Below are 20,503 nucleotides of genomic sequence, written 5' to 3' on the forward strand. Positions count from 1 at the left end.
TATGGAAACAAATGCATACATAACATTCATATTAATGTCAAGTGTATACAAGATTTTTCACCAAGAAATGCAGTGATTTTTGACTATTCCTTTTTTTTGTCCTTTCGTGCAAAAGTCATTCACTTTTTGCAAACAGACAAATGGATCTGCTAAATTCCATAGTTAAATGTTAACTTCTATTACTAAATACTATTTTTTAAATATCTCTTATTCCTGAAAAATTTGACTTGAAGGAAGGAAACTAAGTTAAGGGAAATATTAACACTAAAATACGGAAAGTTAACTAAAAAACTAAAAAAACTGAGTGAAAACTTGAACTTAAACAGATATTTGAGTTATCAGAGTTTGGCCTATCACGAATTGACTATAATAAGAACTGTGTGTGTGTGTGTGTGTGTGGTCAGAATGACCTAAAAATTTTCATAGAAACTCCTGCAGCAACAGAATTTTCTTTGGCAAAAGATAAAAAAATTTTAAATGTACCGGTGGATAATGATGCCGAATTGGCCAACAGTATAATCTATTTTGTGCAATCAAATCGTTTTAGAACTTCAATAGCATCGGTGTGTGGGTAGCACAACTTCCATCAAGATGTGCATTGCAACATCAATAAAGCAGCTGCTGAAGAAGCATTTTAATAATAGGATGACACGACACCTGGCTGCCACGTTTACCTGACCGTAACACTCTTGTAACTTTTGGCTTTGGAGTACCTCAAAATATTGTGTACAGTGCTCTGATTGCAAACTTGGGTGAATTAAAAGCGTATCCACATCATTACCATGGCATACTATGATCATTCCATTGTTTAACAAGCATTTTTGTGCTTCCACCTCATAGCAGAACACAATGGACAACATACATATTTAGCGTTTCTTGTGTAAGTTGTGGTTGTTTCTTTAACAACTCAATTTTTATGATGTTTCCATGAATTATGAAATTGCATAATGCTAATTAAGTTATTTTGTCCTGACTGGCCATCATTTCAATTCTGCAAACAAATTTCCCACATGTTGGATGAGTACAGTATACACTATTTTACATTTTAAAAAATTCTTTTTCCCCTTAGCAAAATTCTACTGCTTCAGGAATATTCATACAAATTTTCAAGTCATTCTGATCAACGATTCTTATTTTAAAATGTTTTGAAATTGGAACGTTAGTTATAATCACTCTGTATATCAAAAACCATCTCTAAATCTGTATTAACTATGATTCATTAAACATATTGTATTTTTATTTAGTTTTTATCACAGTTTTTGCAAAATAGCTACCTAATTAAGCATATTGAAAGAAACTGGATAAAACATTTTTATTAGATGGTTAATAACAACATCAAGAATTTTCAAACACAAAATAATTCCTTACACATTAAGCTAATAATTAAACTGCAAAAGATGGTTTTTGTTAAAATTCAAGAAATATTTATAGATTAATTAATATGGGAATAATTACCTAACTACATTACCATGCATTTTATTTTAATTAATTATTAGAAATTTGAATGATTTTCTAGAAATTTTAATGTAAATGCTATTTAACCCAATTTTCTTTTATCAATCCTGGAAAATAGTTAAGCTTTGTCTCAGACACTAAGAAACAGTACTCACTTGTTGGACATACAGAAGTGAGGGGCTTTCAACGTAAGAAATTTGAACAGCAACCCTAGTGTTTGCCCGAAGTTCTTCTGGCGGCAGGAAAGACTTCACACTTGAATAAAACCTTGCTATTGAAATAATAATAATGAACACAATATATATTGATGATATAATAAGGTCTTATACATTCCAAAAAATATAACAGAAATGCTCAATATGAATTAGAAAGCTAACACAGTGTGTATGTGTGGTGCTCCTACACAATGTTCGAAAAATGATGTGCAGATACATATAAATTAACATATGGACTTTTTGTTTTTATTCTCCCATTTAATGCACCATAACTGTATGGTTCCCATGTTTTGATTTTATAGCTCCCTTCATGCCATTACAGACCAAAAAACATTGTTAAGTGCATTGATTTTCTGGTGAAAAGTGTTCGGATTGGAAATTGGAAGTCATGGTAAAGAACGACAATCATATTGTGAAAGAATTGCCAGTAAATATTGGAAAATGCAATTGCAAAATTGTGCTGCTCCAACCATCAACAAATACTAAATCCTTAGCACTTCAAATCAATTGGGCCTATAGGTGGAGATACAGGAAAGTCTTCCCTCCCCCACTCCACGGCATCAGTGACAAAGCTGACTGATCTAATATAGACACAGTAAAAAGGAAAATAACACTTAAAGAAAACCCCTCAATGCAACCCCTCTTTTATGGACAAAAATATTTGTCCATATCAATTTGTCCATATCACACCTGGGGGCATTGTTCCAATCTTGCTGGTTAAAAGTCTGTTTTTCAAAACACAGCTGAGGTGGGAAAAACATAGCTAACAGTGAAGACAAATAGTGGGAAAATCAACTTACGGTCATACACTGTTCTTCTGTGTGATATAATTAGAGTCAGACAAATTCAAACTCTCTTGTAGCAGTAAATGGATTACCCTAACATTAACTTTGAGACTGCATTATTTCAATCCTATTTTTTGAGTTCCAAACTATTACTGATACTGAATTATTATGGATTCTGAAAGGCCGCACATGTATATATGTTTGTATTTTTAACATGAATTTGTTTATATTTATTTATTTAAAATATAAGACAAGGCAATATGACAGATACCGTATATATATATATATATATATATATATATATATATATATATATATATATATATATATATATATATATATATATATATATATATATATATATATATATATATATTTTTTTTTTTGCCGCTGTGGTGGTCGAGTGGTCATAGTGACGGACTCGCATTGTGGGGACCCGGGTTCGAGTCCCACCGTCGCCACAGTGGTGGTCGGCTGAAGTTGGTTTTCTGTGGTTCCCAGCTTCGAGGCGCAAATGCGAGCCGATCTCCCCGTTAGAAAGTCTCGCCACAGAGAGCAACAGTCCTACAAACAGTACAAATATTCAGTCACTACACATCACTCACTTCACTTCTGAGATATAGATGGCAGCATTGAAAAATCATACACAACACTAGATACGCACTCAGACTGTTAGGTACACACACTTACACTTCCGGCACAACTCACTAGGTAGTAAATTGCCTATGGCGATAGACCTGAGTTGTGCTCAGTTTAAAAAAAAAACGTATATTTTTGCCAATTTTTATTGTTAATTCAATACATTCAATATGGAATTTGTTATATTTCCCAATGATTTTTTTACTGTAAGTGAGTGCTAAGTAACTTTGAAAACATTTGCCACAGAAAACTGCAGATTTTAAAGATATTTATTTCAGATGCAAATCTGTATTTCTGTGAATAAATGTTTTTGAGATTCTGGAAAACAATGTTTTAATTTTTAGGTGTTTTTAATTATTTATGGGCAATCTAATTTGTAGGTAATAATTTTATTAATTATAGGGTCATCTGAGTGAAAATTATGTCAAGACTTTCTTTAACCTTACTTCATAACCAGCATTTGAAGGAAACAGTTATTTTCCGGATATTATGCTGAGGTGAACTCTGAAAGAAAAGTCTTCGCCGGGACACGAATTCAGGCCCTCTTGCATACCGGGCAAGAGGGTCTGGGTTCATGTCCCGGCAGAGACGTGATCACTTTTCTTTCCAAGTTCACCTCAGCATAATATCCGGAAAATAACTGTTTCCTTGATATATTGAGCTGAGAAAAAGCCATCTATCTTTCTCTCTAAACCAGCATTTGCCTAGATTAGACAAGAAAACTAAAATTTCTTGAAAATAATCTTATCTACAAAAACGATTATCCAGAAGGACAAAAACAAGAGTTAAAACATGACTTTTCAAGACATTCTCCATAGAAAAAAAAAAAAAAAATTGACTTCTTATCTCCCCCCCCCCCCCCCCCGTCTCTACTAATTCTCCCACAATACACTAATTTTTAATTAAATCAAAATATTAGAGAGATCATCTCAAGCAATTTCATTTCAATTGCCAATTTTTACAAATGCACTTTGATTTTCTATCGATGTCAAAACTTACGAAATGCACAAGAAAAAATGTTAAAACATTATGAATCTTCAATTTTTGAGAAAAAAAATACACAGTGACATCATAAATTTTAGTTTTTGAGTTAATTCTCATAAGATACAATTTTATTGAAAAATAAAATACTATAGCGCACGCAGTCACACAACCAGAGAATAAATTACTAGAGTTTCATTATAATTAATGTTACTCTTACATGTTGCAATGTTTTTATACACCCTGTATGTGCAAAAAAATATATTTTATTTTCCAAAGAAAAACTACTTCAAAAGTATAATATGATGTAATATAAGCTAAACACCACTTTTCACATAGAAAATATTTTTGGTCAGCTACAACCGACAGATACCTCTATGTGCATCTGTGTGTGCAAAAGATAGATTTTACTGTATATGAATCATCATCATGGGCCCTCCCCCTTTCCAACCCTTCAAGGCTATCTCAGCCCATGAGCTTTTCCACACAATACCAAAGATCAATGGGTAAGTTATGTTACACTGCATATCATGTTTTAAGCTTAAAACCTGTTTGACTAACAGTTCAGAGCAGAATGTATTTATAAATAAGCTGTGGTTGTACAAAGATTTTTTTCTCTCTTCGCCTACAACATATGTAGGAAAGAGACATTCTGGATATTATGCTGTAGGTAAGGGGGGGGGGGGGGAAAGGCTGAAATATCTCTACTCAGTGCATCCCACTATTAATGCCTGCTATAAGCATTATAATAGGCAGTTGGTATATTGGTTAATGAGCTTGCCCAGTTTGCAAGAGGATCTAGGTTTGATCCCCGGAGGACACAACTAATTTTTCTTTCCAATGTATGCCTCAGTAAAATATCCACCAGATATTTTTCCCAGGAATGGTTGTAGTAATTAAAGATATATTTCTTATTCTGTGTTAACCATAATCTTAAATTTCAAACAGAAATATTCTTACATTTCGGAACTTGTTCAGGTTTGATAAAGCAGCCATGCTCTAAAAATACTAAAGCATCTCGAACAGACACAGGAACATCATTTATTACACTGGCAGATGCTCCTTCTGAGAGATCTACATAAAGGATATTGTTCCTTTCTTCAATTATCTACAAGAAAAAAGTATACACATACGTGTAGGATTCATAATTCAATGGTTTAACACTTAAATTGACATTGTGTGATCAAAAAATTAATTAAATCAATTACAGTTGATGTCACTTAATGTGATCACATCTGGACTCAAGGGTTTCTGATAAAAAATAACAGATTGATAAATACATTCAAAAAACCTGGTTGGAAGTCCGATGAACATAAGCCTCATTTGGTCAAACTGGACACATGGAAATGGGATAATTTGGTTTTTCTTTCTACACAATGAATTTCAAAATGCTAAATTGTGAGTTTTTCTTTTTTTTTTTCATATTGTTAAAAAAATGGATATTTTTTCTTAAGTTAAATTCTTTTTCCTTTATTCAGAAATAATTGTGATGAGTTAGAATAGAACTGACTGATGTGTATCATCAATTATGATACTTTTGTTAATGTATGGTAAGTTCCATAGATCCCTAATGAGTATTTATGGCCGAGGAACTTTGAATGTTTTCAGTTCAAAGAGACAGACCAAGAACTGAAGAATGAGATTTTTTTACCTTACAAGTGCCTTCACTTATAAGTCACCACAAAAGCAGCACCGCACGTACATGGCTCGTGGCAACTATTAGGACCCAATTAAAACATAGAGAACTGAGTGCAAAAATTTTTGTTTTCTGATCTCCTGCATAGTCTTGCAGATTGATAATGATAACTTTTGGGGGGGGGGGGGGAAATAGATCTAATTCTCACCCCAAGAGCTTAAAAATACTCACAAAAAAAACTAAGGACAAGATATAAATTGATAATAAACTGAAGTCCTGATGACTATAAACAAATTTTTCCCCCATGGCATTTGTCCATTCTGTTTTTTGCGAAAGTGACAATATCTGAAGGATAGCATTATCCATGCTTATAATAAGTGCCACTGACTTTATTTAAAAATGCCTTGTGTGGAGTTTATCAATAACTGATAAAGTACAAAAAACTAATTCATAGAGGGAAATCTCAAGTTTCGTGCAGTCGCTGACAGGTAGCACTAATGCTCTTCCTTCGGCCGCCACTTGTGTTTTTCAAGATGGCAACTGCACAACAGAAATTGTTTTGTGTTCTAAGTTTCGTGAAGCATGAGTCCATAACAACTGTTCATCGTGCTTTTCATAGACAATACCCTTGTGTTGAACTTCCTACCACTCGGAGCATTAGGCGATAGTATAAACAATTCCGAGACACGGGTTGTCTGTGTAAAGGGAAATCCCCTGGCTATCCCCGCATGTCAGACGAAAATGTGGATCGTATCCGACAGAGTTTCACACATAGTCCCCAGAAATCCACTTGCAGTGGATGCAAACATGCTTGCAAAAGTTTGGGACGAATTTGACTACCGTATAGACATATGTCATGCATACCAAGGTGGACATATTGGGCACCTTTAATTTGGTTTTTAAAAAAAACTTTATGATCAGACATGTAATATAAAATTAATCTCAAGTGAATTAATAAAATCTTTATCTTAATATTTATCGTAATATACACATTTCAAATCGGGTGATTCTTTTTGAAACACCCTGTATATTGAAAAGGGCTTATTATATTAACACTGGAAGGACCACAACGTTCATTCTGACCATTTTCGATCTCCTTGCTCGATTTTAATAATGAACCAAATTGTTTAGATTGCTTTTTTTTTCTTTCGGGATATATCCTTCTATGCTGGGTTGCTGCATTTTAGTCAGATTTGGCATCCATATTTTTTCAGACACCTCGCTGGGCAATTCGTCTATTGTGGTGTTTGTGTTACAGTCACTAGGATATCAGGAAAAAGACAACAATGTCAGATTTCCCCATGCAATAACATAACAAGCGGTACATTTTCAATAAGTAAGAAATCTGTAAGCAGAAAATTCATTTGTAACATAGGTATTGAAAAATGTAAAAAATGTGATGTGTGAATGCAACTCCAGTAATAACGTTTAGAAAATCAATATTTTTCATTATGGCATAAAAAATGTTTTGGAATTTAATTCAATTTTATTTTTTGTAATTTTATTTGAAAAAAAATCTTATAATTCATATCTTATTGCTTACCTATACTTATTATGTACATTCAAACATGATAATAATTATGAAAATTTGGAACATGTAGGGAAGATCAAGCTCCTGTCATTTTCACCAGTGACAGTCCTTCTAGTGTAAAGATGATTGGTATGAATGACACCAGGTGTGAAGAATATTTACATAAACTAAAATAAGGTATAGCATACCTGCATATAAACTTCTTTCTCTTTCACAAAATTTGAGAATACTTTGATAGATTCAGAAGACCAATGTGACTGCAACAAAGCAAAAAAATGTTCCTCAAAAATCATGCCAATCACATCATTAAGAAACAATACAAAAATATTCCATTTATCAAAAAGCATAACTGCGGTATAAAATCATAAGCCAAAAAACCCCTCCTTCCACTTAAGGAATCCCCCCCCCCAAACTGCAAAAAGTTTAAAACCAGTGTATAAGCATACCCCAAAAAAAATTTAAAGAAAAAATGTAGTGATCTCTCACTTATACATTTCTCTCAGTTGTAAGACAATTTTCTGCACTCCCTATCAAAGATATAGTATAATATCTGTATTATATACAGTAATCTCTCACTTATGCACAGGTGCAAGTGAACAATAAAATAATGATGCATAAGTGAGAGAGGCGTATAAGTGAATAGCATTATTTACTAAAAAATAGTGATCTTTCACTTATACGTTTCTCTCAGTTATGAGACGATTTTCTGCACTTTCTCTGCGCAAACAGTCTAATATATAGGAAAATAATGCTACTCACTTATATCTCCCTCTCACTTATGCATATTTTTTTCTCTTACCATTGCACAAGTGAGAGATTACTGTATATCTTGGACCAAGAGTACTTTTAGGCAGAAGGAGCTGATGCAGCTCAGCAAAACATGGTATTCAAAGCTGTTGGTCTACTTACTGGTCACTGTATTCTTAAAAGGCATCTTAATATCATAAGAGTTAGTAATGACCCCACCAGTAGAGGTTGCTTACATAAGGAAGAAATTACTATTCATTTTCTTTGAGAAATATGAAATATGCTCTGCACATAGGTTTGAGCACTGGGGTCATCAGTTGATCGAGCCCTGGGAGCTTCAAGACATTCCTATTAGATCTCTACTTTGCTTCAGCTACAGGTCTCAATTTTCAGCAAGTTTGACATATGAATGCGTGAAATCAGGTTGATTTCAATCCTAGAACGTTGTTCAATTGGAACATTGATCAAGTGCTCGTGAGCACAAAATCAAATCAAGCACTCTGGATGGTTTAAGGAACACTGTGGTGCTCACGAACAATGGGTTGAAGCCGTCTGGTATAGACCTATAGGTAACTCATACACATCTTTGATGTTGGGCTCTATGAGGCAGCAATAATGCATTTTTTTATCACATCAAAGTACCAAGTGGGCAGAAAGGTATGGGTGTAAAACATTTTAGTCTGCAGGCCTGACATGTGAAATGGTCACTGTTTGAAGGCTACAAATTGATGTAGCCTACTTACTATGTTATATGAATAGACACTTTTATTTTTGGAAATGCCTTTCATGCAGGGTTGCCTTATCGTATAAGCTTACGTGTGTGCTTGCACTAAGGCAGGGGGGGGGAGAGAACCCTTACATAGCAGTTATCATCAATTGTATTTCACTGTTAGGAGACGAGGGTCTCTGTGCATTAATCTACCCGCAGGCCTTTTGATGTGTTGCAAAAGATGGCTATTATTTGTGGACTGGGTGGAATCCACTTTGCAAGCCACAATTCATGCATCTGCTACCGGTAAGGAGAGGGCAGGAGATAGCAAAAATATAGACTCACAAAGAATTTTGAAGATCAAACTTCACACATCAATAAACAAATATTGAATCATTTTCCAAATTATCAAATAATATGCATAACACACTTAGATTACGAGAATGGAATTGGTACAGTTTAAAAATTACTTCATTTCAGTAATTGAATAAGACTGGGGAAATATATTAATTAAAAATACTGTTTCTACACACCTTATTTATTGGTACAATACTACTCAAACTGCAAAGCTTTGCAGTGCCTGGAATGTCAAGGAACTGGTTCGAAATATTCCTCATTCTAAAACAAATTAAAAATTGCAATCAATCATACAGTATAAATCAAGCAGAATTGAAAACCGTTGTAATGGTATTACTTCTGAACTCATGATCATTAACATAGATTTTGCTTATTGAATTGAATAATGCTAGTCAGCATTATTTGATCGAAATGTGAAGCTTTTTGTGAACTCTTGCTCTGCAATACATCAATTTAATGCTCGTAGAATAAATCAAATGTTCTTGTACCATATTTTTGAAATCTCTTTTCTTAACACTTTATGGTCAAGATCTCAAACATGACCATGATCATTAAACTAGATTGATACCAGGTACAAAACTTTAATATGATAGCAGCAAAAATTTGGGAAAATATTTCTTTTAATGGTGGATATTGAGAAAATATTTGATAGCAGAGCCAAAACCAATGAAATTTTTTGTTTTGTTTTACTGACTACACAGAGTGATTCAAGCATGAGTATACAGTAATACTGCAACTTAAGTCAGTGATTTGTTCCAAGATTAAAGACGCAAGTCGAAAAATCATAAGTTGAGGTAAACTTCTGATAATAATGCTCCGCCCTTCTCAGGAGAAGGGTAAATCTGTAGATTTTCTTTATTCCTTCCCATCTGTTTTTATGTGGTTCTCAAACAACACAACTTTAAAAAACTTTCAAGCTCAGTTCAAAATGCGTCTGAGAAAAAAATCCATTTTTTGGAAGAGATGATGTAAATGCGGGGTGATGTAAGTCGGGTATTACTGTACTTGTTTTAAAATTTTATAAAACCTTCAAGACTGCCTAAAAGATCTGATTTGAAATCAGTTTTTTTAAAAGAATTACAGGAAGATTTGGTGGCATTGAAGAACAGACAATAAACTAGGCTTTGACACATTCGCCTACACTTGATAACCAAGGAAATTAAAGAGCAAGAACTGAGTTAGTTTCATTACTTTTCCTCTAGGCAACATCAAATCTTGACTTCTGTGAAAAAACATGCAATGAGCACACACACAAACCGATTGCAATACCATCAAGCAGGTACTTGATATATGGGGACCTCTTTCTTACATAATATTCCTTTGATGTAGATTATAGTGTTCTAGTCCCTAAATATGAAAATTATATGTCATATATGTATGAAGGTTTGGCTTAGCTTATCTTTCAAAGCATTGCTCTTTAACCAGGAGTTTTTCAATCCCTGATTAAAGAGCCAGGTGGCCATAGTGACTAAAACAATTGGTATTTTCAGATAAAATTTTCTATAACTGCTATAAGACTGTAATTGACACTTGTTTCCGCAGACATGGATCTAATCCTGGAGTCTTTAAAAAAAGATCTTTCTAAAAATATATATTTTAGACCTTTTTTTTCACAGAAAAAATGCTAGGCTCTAAGAAATTTGATTGATTGCAGCTTGATTTAAATTGATTGATTGCAGCTTGATTTAAATTGATTGATTGTAGCTTGATTTAAATTGATTGATTGCAGCTTGATTTAAATTGATTGATTGTAGCTTGATTTAAATTGATTGATTGTAGCTTGATTTAAATTGATTGATTGTAGCTTGATTTAAATTGATTGATTGTAGCTTGATTTAAATTGATTGATTGTAGCTTGATTTAAATTGATTGATTGTAGCTTGATTTAAATTGATTGATTGTAGCTTGATTTAAATCACATGATTTCTTAAAAAAGTCGTTAATTCAAATAAAAATTTAAATATTGTTTTTTCTTTACTTACTTTTACTTCAATGATATTGAAGTAAAAGCAACCTAGTATAGTATGCATATTGTTGATACAAATACAAATACAACACCACAACAGGCAACTTGCCCAACGAAGTGGCTGAGAAAAAGATGCCCATAACAAATATGGATGTCATATATTTCACCACAAATAAAGCAACCCAATTAAAAATGTAATTAGAAACATTATAAACAATATATACACAGATATGTGGTAAAGTTTGTGATTAAAAGAAATATAGAAGATCTTTGGGGTAATAATTAAAAATTTTATGATAAACTTAACACCCCCCCCCCCCTCCCAGATACAGAGCAAAAAGAAAGCTATTCTATTTCTAGATTTTGTGCATGGAAAAAATTACAGAAAAATATAGGGAGTTGAACTTAGCTAAACCACGCTAAGTATTTTCAATGCATTACCATGTGGCACTATAGTTCCTCTGATTAGAAAACAGATGAATTATTTTTTTTTTTTTTTTTTTTTGTATAAAACCTTGAATTGTATGCCCTAATTACTAGTTGTAACAACATGAGATTTTGACTTTACTTTTCATATTAAAATTTTGAGTTTGCTTATTATTTTACCAAAACTCATCAAATCTGTGAAAAAATAAAAAATGTGAAAGTTATTGAGTAACCATCATGCAAGTCGAAAATACATCCACCAATTGCACAAGAAAATCTTGTCAATATAGAATTTGTTTTATTTAGTTGATGCTGAATGTCCCTTTGGTTGTACATCGAGTGAATTCAGATGCCTGCATCATATGTGTGATACTGAGTTGCTACCACACATTCACTTTAATGGGAGGGGAGCCTTTGTGAATAAAAGCACTTTCTACAAGAAAAATGTTAATCCATGAAATTAATTGATGCTCAACTTCATGTTACATAAAAACAAATTCTTGGTGTTCGTATTTTTTGCTTGTAGTTCATTTGTAGTTTTTATACTGAATAAAATTTTAACAATAGGAAGAAAAAAGCAGTTAGGTGATATGAAAATATTCAATAAAACAATAAAATTTGTTTTAATTAATAAGCAGTCAGTTTTAATAAAAAATCTGATTTTTATTTTTAAATCATGATTTTTTTCATACCCTGCATCTGATTCTTTTTTGAATAATCAATCCAAATATGCTAAGCTAGATTTGTATCAATAGATCAATCGTTACTATTTTAATTATTAGACTAATCTTACAGTGTCAAAACTCAAAAGATAATGAAACGCTGAAGTACTTGGAAATTGATACAATTTCAGTATTGCCAAAATCAATGTAGAATATCTCTGCGTATTCCTCATCTGACGCTTCCACATTTTCTTTCTCCTCTTGTTCAACTGGCTGATCCGGTGAATATGCCGTTACTATAGACTCTACTCTGCCACGATACCATTTACTGTCTACACTGAATTGCACAAGGTAAATTTCTCCTAAACAATAAAAATTTAAGAAATTAATTAGTAAAGGGAAATAAAATATATTTCATAACATTGATGAATGAACTGTAAGCAAAAATGTAAAATATACACAGAAGACAAGCAGATAAGACCAAAAAAATAAACATAATTTTATTAACAAGCACACGTGCCTATCAAGATAGCAAAAATTTGTCAGTATATTTAAAAGTAGACTGTCCTAGTTTCTGTGTGTGTACACTGACGCAAAACAAAAATTTCAATAATGATACCATCAAAAATAGCTGCTTTATATGACCTTTGAACACTGATTAGGAAAAATACATAATTACTACCCTCTTCAAAAACTGAACAGTGATCGTAATGATGTTATACATAGAGAAGGTATATTTTCTATTACCTTGATAGGAAAAAAATTAACAAGAACCTAAATCTTGATTATTAAAAAGATGTTATTCTCCATGTCCTCATATGTCTGACCTTTATTTTATGTAAGTGATGGCAATACCCAAATGATATTACATGTGATTGCAATAAGTGCCATGTAATGTCCTAGTATTCTTTGAATTCAGGATATTTTCAAGAAAAAAATAATCAACACATCAATTACAGTGAAACTTCCCAAAAATGGCCACATGTAGACTTACAAAATGCGAGTTATTAAAAGGATCAGTATTTGAATTTTTTTCAATTTTTGCTATCACATAAACGAAAACAATACATACTTTTGTAAAATCAATAAAAAGGGGTTTTTGCAGTATAAAATATTCAATTAGTATTAAGGATGTATGCATTTCGCATGAAAATTTTCAATTTCTGACTGAACACTTTCTTTTCATTAATTTCATTGAAACATCAAACTACATTCTAGGTACGAAAGAAATAAAACCGGTTTCCGTAAAAAAAGTGTCAATTTCATAAAAAATGTGAAGTACCGTATATGCTCGTGTATAAGTTGACCCCCCCCCCACTTCAGGACCACCAAAATCGCAATAAATTTAAAACCTGTGCATAAGCCGACCCCAAAAAATCCATACATTTCAGAGAAAAAAAAATTCTTATATTTTCATGCAAAATTAATAGTTTACAGAAATTTACAACAGAAAACGATTCAAACTTTTTAACCCGTTTCTTCTGAGTCTCCAAGCTCATGGTAATCCATCAGATCATCGGGGGGGGGGGAAGCTCCTCGTTTTCATCTTCACCTGGGCTGTCATCGCCATTGTCACTTTCAAAGAGGATATCATCTTCAGTTCCACCCATCGTATTGCTGATGCAACACTTTTTGAAGGATCGGGTGATAATTTCGGTGGAAACAGAATTCCACGCCTCATGTACTCATTGGCACAGTAGGCCAATGTCAGGTTTCTTCAAGGCACCAGTTTTTGTAGTTTCTTTATCATTGGAGCTCATCTATTCGATCCACAAATTCCTTAAATAGTCTTTGAAAGACTTATTCATGCTCACATATGGCTTTACAATCGACATTAGCTCACCTGGTATCAAAGCCAATGATGTTTTTGATTTCTTTGCCTCGTCTTTGACATTATCTGGGTTTTGAACATATCTCGTACCAATAATGCCGGTTTCTCGAACACTGCTACAAAAATGACTACTGATTGTGGGTCGAAATTTTCTGATCAAAAACTGACCCGAGTATAAGCCGACCCTCCCCCCCCCCCCCCCACTTGAGGAAAGAATTTTTCCACAAAAAAAACGTAACTTATACACGAGTATATGCGGTACTATGCTGTGATCCTAGCATGGGTAGAAATGTGTTCTTTTTGAGAGAAGAAACTCATCTTCCGGTACCAATCAGCTATTTTTTGTTGTTATCCAGGCAGTGTTTTCAATTGGGTTTTACTCAAGCACTATCATTCAAACAGCATGGAAACCAAAAACTCTCAGGACAGACATTTGTTATATTTTAACCTAAATTTGTTTAGTTCTTTTCCAAAACGTGTCTAGAGCACAGATTAGCAACTACTTGTGAATGTAGTGGTACATGATCCACATTTTAGAAACCACTAATGTAGGGAAGAAACTGTACTTATTTTTATGTTCATAAGGTTCAAGGAAGAAAAATTCCTTAAGAATAAATTTTGTGATGGCTATTTTTCTTATGATACGCTTCATTTCTTTTATTTTCATGTCCAAAAGTGGCAGTTATTTGGCAAATCCTTGTTCAGAGGTTGACTTTAATGTTAATCCAATAGAATGCCTACCTTTCCAAATAAATCTGTTGTTCTAAGGTGATTGTTGTAGAAGATTTCACTGTATTTGAGATGAGAAAACTTGTCGGCTTTGAAAAACTGCCACTGAGACATTCCTTTACTCTTCCTATATTCTAATTTAATTAAAATAATTGAGCATTTTTTTGGCTTGAATACGTCTTTTAAACCACCTGATGATACTGGGAACATTTGCAAAAAGTTGTCACAAAATTCTTTAAACTTTCATATCTCAGGAAGTATGCAATGCAAGTCAAAAGCAATGATATCGTCAGATGCACATTGCACAAAAAGACGTATTCAATGATATCACTGCAGTGTTAATATCTCTTTCACTCTGGGCACCAGGCCTGTTACCCTGGTTCATAACAAATTGTTTTTTACTATATCTCAAGCAGTTCACAATGAAAATAGACGACATTGGTATTGTTTGTTAGCTATCCCAAAGGCCAAGCTGAGGATGATATAATTACATTATGTTTGCACATACTACACGATTCAAGGCACATAAAACTTATTCACATCAAAACTTGTGCTCATGTCTATGGCGCAACCAACCACAATTTTTCTTTGCATATAAATAACTTTAGCCACCCAAAAATTGACAGACACTAAACTAACAAAAATAAATTATTGAAAATACCTTTCTTAATTTCAGATGGAATGTTTTTAATTGCTGCTGGATGCTCACACCACTTATTAATTCCCTTGCTTAGCGTTGTGAGTTTTTGTAGGAAATGACACTTCACAACCCAGAAATGGCTTGGATCGCGAATATGGCACACAAATACTTTTTCCGGAGATGCTGAAAAGAAGCGAAATCAGTAACTCAACATGAAAAAAACAAAGGAAAAGATGTGCATTTCCCACATAATCAGGGGTTGGGATTTTGTTAAACAGTGGAAAAAAAATGGGGAAAAACCTGGTAAAAAATGGGGGAAAAATTGGAAATACATATCACATTATGGATGCTATGCTATTATCAATCATTTGAACTATAATTGTGATGGATACAGATTCCACTATTTATTTATTTTCTCATATTTCTATTACTATTATTGAAGAGGCGGAAGCTTTTTATGTAAGAGGTGTGCATCTCAAGCAAAACTTGGTTTTTAGCAATGTTATTTTCCTTAACAAAAAAAAGGTAATATGTCAAAAAAGTACTTTGCCAATAATACTCAGTTGCTCCTTTTAATTAAATCAAAAGAAGCAACTTAGAATTTAATTAAATTTTGATGTTCATATTACCAACTTGAACAGTAAGGAAAAAAATGAAAAATTAATGCTATCAAAAACGGGAATACAAGGTTTACAATTTTGTTCCATTATACGCTTCCATCCTGGCTGTGGTAGATTTGCTACCAAATTTCCTACATTTTGCTATGATTTTGCTCTCTCTTTTTATAATCTTTGTAAATAGTCCTTATATTACTTGATCTTAAAACAAAAAGATATTGCAATGTTTGCTTTTAATTTAAGGAGTTCAAAAAAAAAAATCCAAAAGTTTTAACAAAAAATTTAAAATTGAAGTACTGTAACTTTAGTCAATGATTGTGATCAACACTCAAGAATGCAAAGAGCACACTAACTTCATTGAACCTCATTAAAACTAATGAAACAGGAAGTAATTTTCTACACTCTCACTTCTGTGATGCAACTTCAAAAACTAGTTCTTTTTATACAGGGCATCCTGTAAAAGTGCTAATGCTGCCTTTATCTCAACAACCGTCCATGGTAGAGGTATGATTCCAATTTTAAAAAATGCTGAAAAGCTGTTCAAAAATTATCTATCAGTTTCCAGAGTGTAGCAAAATGAAAAAATCTAAATTTTTATATGGTCCCTGTCATCTAACTTCCAATTAGAAAGGTTATCCTTTTTGAGCCCAAGAAAACCCCCATGTTTAAACTGCAATATTCATTGAGATATTTTAATTAAAAAATCAATGAAAAGTTGAGAAATAACAAAAACTAACGTACAATGCTCCTTTCCCTCGTTTATACTGTCCTTAACTTTCCCCTGATTTTTTAATTCAAATAGCTCAGTGAATATTGTAGTTAAAAACATAGGATCTCTTTTGTTGGACTCAGAAAAGACAGAACAACTTTCTAATAGGAAGTTAAGAGGCAGGGTGACCATATAAAAATTTAAATTTTTTTCCTCATTTTGTTGCACATTGTATTTTCACTCTTAAAACTAGTACAGGGTAATTTTTGAACCTATTTGACAATTTTTAAAATTGAAACCATACCTCCACAACGAGCGGTTGATGAGATAGAGGCCATATTAGCACTTGCAGGACACCCTGTTTATCCTATATGAATGGTTTTTAAAAGATTGGTTATTCACAGGATGTGCTTTATAATAAAACATGAATTAGAATAAAAATTTAAGCAGCCGTGGCATAGAGTATGCATTTATAGTTTCCCCTCTGTGTTCGAACAAAAAAAATGTCATATAGAAAACTAAGTGTATATTCATTGCACTCCAGAATTATCATTCATGTTGCCATAAGGGGGCTCTTCACTTGATGATTTGTATAGGCCACAGTTTCCCAACTTTTTATGTCCCATTGCCTTCTTCTTCAGAATTTTTTTCTCCCATCGTAATCTAACCCATAGGAACCAATGTAATACCCATAACTTCTACCGCCCCTGGAACTTTCCATCGCCCCCAAGGGGGCATTAACGCCCATGATGGGAATCACTGGTATAGGAAGTGCTTATGACTCGAGAAAAGTTGAATACCCTTACTGCAGAGGGATTTATTGTTATATTGAATATCACTGTAGAGAGATTTCATGCCATATAATATAATTACAATGGAATAAAGTTTACCTAATTAAGAAAAATACTAGACAAAATTAAAATATTTTAAGTCCAGACTACTTACAAGGTGAATATTCCGGTCTTTCCATTTGTTTCGGTGCCATGATCGTCGCAGCATTAGGACCAGTAATTAAGCTATCTTCAGAAATTGTGTCAGATGCTACAGACTCGATATCTGTAAAGAAATATTTGCAAAATCAAATAAAAAACATCAGACGATATACAAGAAGTTTTTCATATATTTCTTTCTTTTTCTGGATTATCCTGTCCATAACCTGTACTTTGATCCTACACTTTTCTACACCAATATCGAAATAAGTGGAAGTTGTTACATGATGTTACATCTACAAAAAATATTCTAACATTTTGATTACTCGAATCATTTATTTCTATACAACTACCACTTACTCAACCATAGTAACATTATATGTTACCCCTCTGGTGAAAACGCCACATCAAATTATAAATTTCCATATTTTTAAGTATTTAGAATTGTATATTTTGAATAGTTAAATGCAACTTTTTTATTGTTCTGCCAGTGGTCAGCCGCAGACCACATGATTCTAATCCTATTCATTTCATTGTAGACTTGACCATATATTGTCTACAATGGCCAAGTCTTCAATAAGCTGGTGTTTAACTGTTGCCAGATGTCTGTTGATAAAAAATTATGTTAATATCGCATGAGTTTGTAAATCACTATTATGATTTTTATACAATGCTCTGATACAATATGCAAATTCCTACATAGGTATCTCTCGACGCTGATTGGTTAGGATGGTCCTGCATGACCAGGAAATTTTGTTTTTATTACAGCATGTAAGCTGTGATTGTGCTCTCTTTCTCTTGTTTATATTTTTGTATTCATATCTCAGTACTGCCTTATGGCAGTTGATCGTTTTAGGATCAAATCTTCAATGCCACAATGATCTAGTGGACATGGTTCCTGATGGGAGTTCATCTAGATAAGTGTTTCTCAAAGTGGGCAATAACATGTTCTCCCCTTCCCCAGGAGATAGAAGCTACAGGTATAACATAGGATTCTATGGGTTTGCTTGAGTTAGAGGGCCACGAGAGAAAGAAATTTCCACTAAAGGGGGTGATGGAATAAAAAGTTTGGGAAACTATGATCTAGATCAGTGTTTCCCAAAGTGGGCAATATCGCCCCCTGGTGGGTGATGGAATGGTCCAAGGGGAAGATATAATCTACTGATTTAACATAGGATCCTATGGGTTTACTTGAGTTGGGGGGTGATGAGAGGGAAAAATTTCTCATGAAGGGGGCGATGGAACAAAAAGTTTGGGAGACTATGATCTAGATGGTAAAACATGTTTGATAAAGTCTGTGATTAAATTGTAGTGTAATTACGTCATCTTTGTGTGAAGTCATTGTCTATGATACAAAGATTTTTTTGAGAATGCTCATGATGCAACAATTCACTCATCTATACGCAGTTGGTAAGTCAATCGCCATAATATCCAGATAATCCTCTCAGCAAGTTGTCTCGTGTCAGCAGACACAATTGGAAAGAGAAATCATGCATGTCACCAAGCATCTGGACGGAGACATTTGGACCTCGTCAGCATGATTGACCATGTCAATAGGCATGGGGAAGTGGTATTAACATACAGACTAGAAGATTTCATGGACTAAACATGGCACACTTGTAGTGCGGGATGGAAGACAGTTTTCCCAACTCCATTACTGTCGCCAGTTGGTGAGACATTCATTTTGTGTGCAATATTATATACAATTACCAAATTCTGAACAGTAATTATACTAGTTTTAAATTAATTGTTGAAATTAGAATCACATGTTGAATTCAACTGTTTGGTGTAATTTTCAAGTTTTTATATATACACACACACAGTTAATAAATCTACATCCAAGTGGAAAAATTGCATCTGTGTATTTTCCTTGCCATTGTCTGCAAGAGTTTTATTCTTTGGGAAAACTGGAGATCAAACAGGGAATGTACCGTACATGTACCTCATAAACATTTTTCTGCAAAATTTCAAACAAATTGGTGCATGCTGGAATGTGTGTTCTAAGTGTATGTGTGACACTAACATATTTATGTAGTCATAATTATGCATGTTTTGTGTTATACTCGTGCTGTCATCTAACTTCTATATGTGAGTGCCTGAATTTCCATGTTATGTAAGTATCACCTTTTTTAAGGTCTGCCTGCTCTCTATGAAGATACTTTTACAGGTGAGAGACCGGCTTGTATTTATGCCTTGAGGTTTGAAAAACCACAGAAACAATAGCAAAAACTAACCATTTTCAATACTGTTACAAATATCTGTGACTGGTAATGGTTCAACAATGAAATTTTCTGGTAGCTGACTAGAACTCTTTAAACTGAACCTGTACAGAAAAAAAGAAAAAAACTTATTATGCAAATGTGCATAGAAACGAGTGAATTTCACAAATACAGTAAACACAATAAAGTTATTGAAAGCTGTATAAACATTAATACACACATGTAGAGAGAGAATCGCTTTATCAAGGTAAGAATTTTTCTATTGCCTTTCTCATCCAATTGTTTGTACAAAATGTTTAAAAAGGGTGTTTGTAAATATTTACAAGTAAAAAAAAAACTATACAAATGCAATTTTATCATTAAAAGTACAGAGTAAACAAATTCAAGAGGGAAAATCATACATATATATATATAAGTAAATATTTTTTTACAAGCTCAAAGGTATCTATTTAGAAAGGTTCAACTGCATCTGTGTTCATTATTGGTACGACTACGAATGGCTGCAAAGAAAAAGCAAATTAAGCATCTCAATGGCAAAACTCTCAGACAAAGAAAACCAACTTTAAAAAAGAGCTTACTTGGGCTCAATTTCATTCGTCAAAACATTTCCGTATGAATAAACAGCATCACTTATACAAGGATCAAACTCCAAGCTGTAAAAAAAAATAGTTACAGCATTAAGTTACAATTATTTTGAATAAGTATAACCAATATCCCAAA

At 33.2% G+C, this 20,503-nt stretch overlaps 1 protein-coding gene across 1 annotated transcript in view; it reads right to left on the reverse strand.

Annotated features, from left to right (window-relative positions):
* The window catches only part of qin (tudor domain-containing protein qin), a 73,674-nt gene that overhangs the window by 36,282 nt on the left and 16,889 nt on the right, over positions 1-20,503 (reverse strand). Inside the window, exons 13-21 of the mRNA XM_089254575.1 lie at positions 20,362-20,436; positions 19,799-19,887; positions 17,581-17,691; positions 15,331-15,492; positions 12,279-12,471; positions 9,232-9,316; positions 7,431-7,499; positions 5,036-5,183; positions 1,611-1,726 (exon numbers count right to left, since the gene is read on the reverse strand). Of these exons, the coding sequence (XP_089110701.1) occupies positions 1,611-1,726; positions 5,036-5,183; positions 7,431-7,499; positions 9,232-9,316; positions 12,279-12,471; positions 15,331-15,492; positions 17,581-17,691; positions 19,799-19,887; positions 20,362-20,436 (1,048 nt within the window). The remainder of the gene's footprint in view (positions 1-1,610; positions 1,727-5,035; positions 5,184-7,430; positions 7,500-9,231; positions 9,317-12,278; positions 12,472-15,330; positions 15,493-17,580; positions 17,692-19,798; positions 19,888-20,361; positions 20,437-20,503) is intronic.

This window comes from Pholcus phalangioides, unplaced genomic scaffold, assembly GCF_987345545.1.
Source record: "Pholcus phalangioides strain wild (caught in Gottingen) unplaced genomic scaffold, Ppha-v1.0 ptg000042l_1, whole genome shotgun sequence".
NCBI classification, from domain to species: Eukaryota; Metazoa; Arthropoda; class Arachnida; order Araneae; family Pholcidae; genus Pholcus; species Pholcus phalangioides.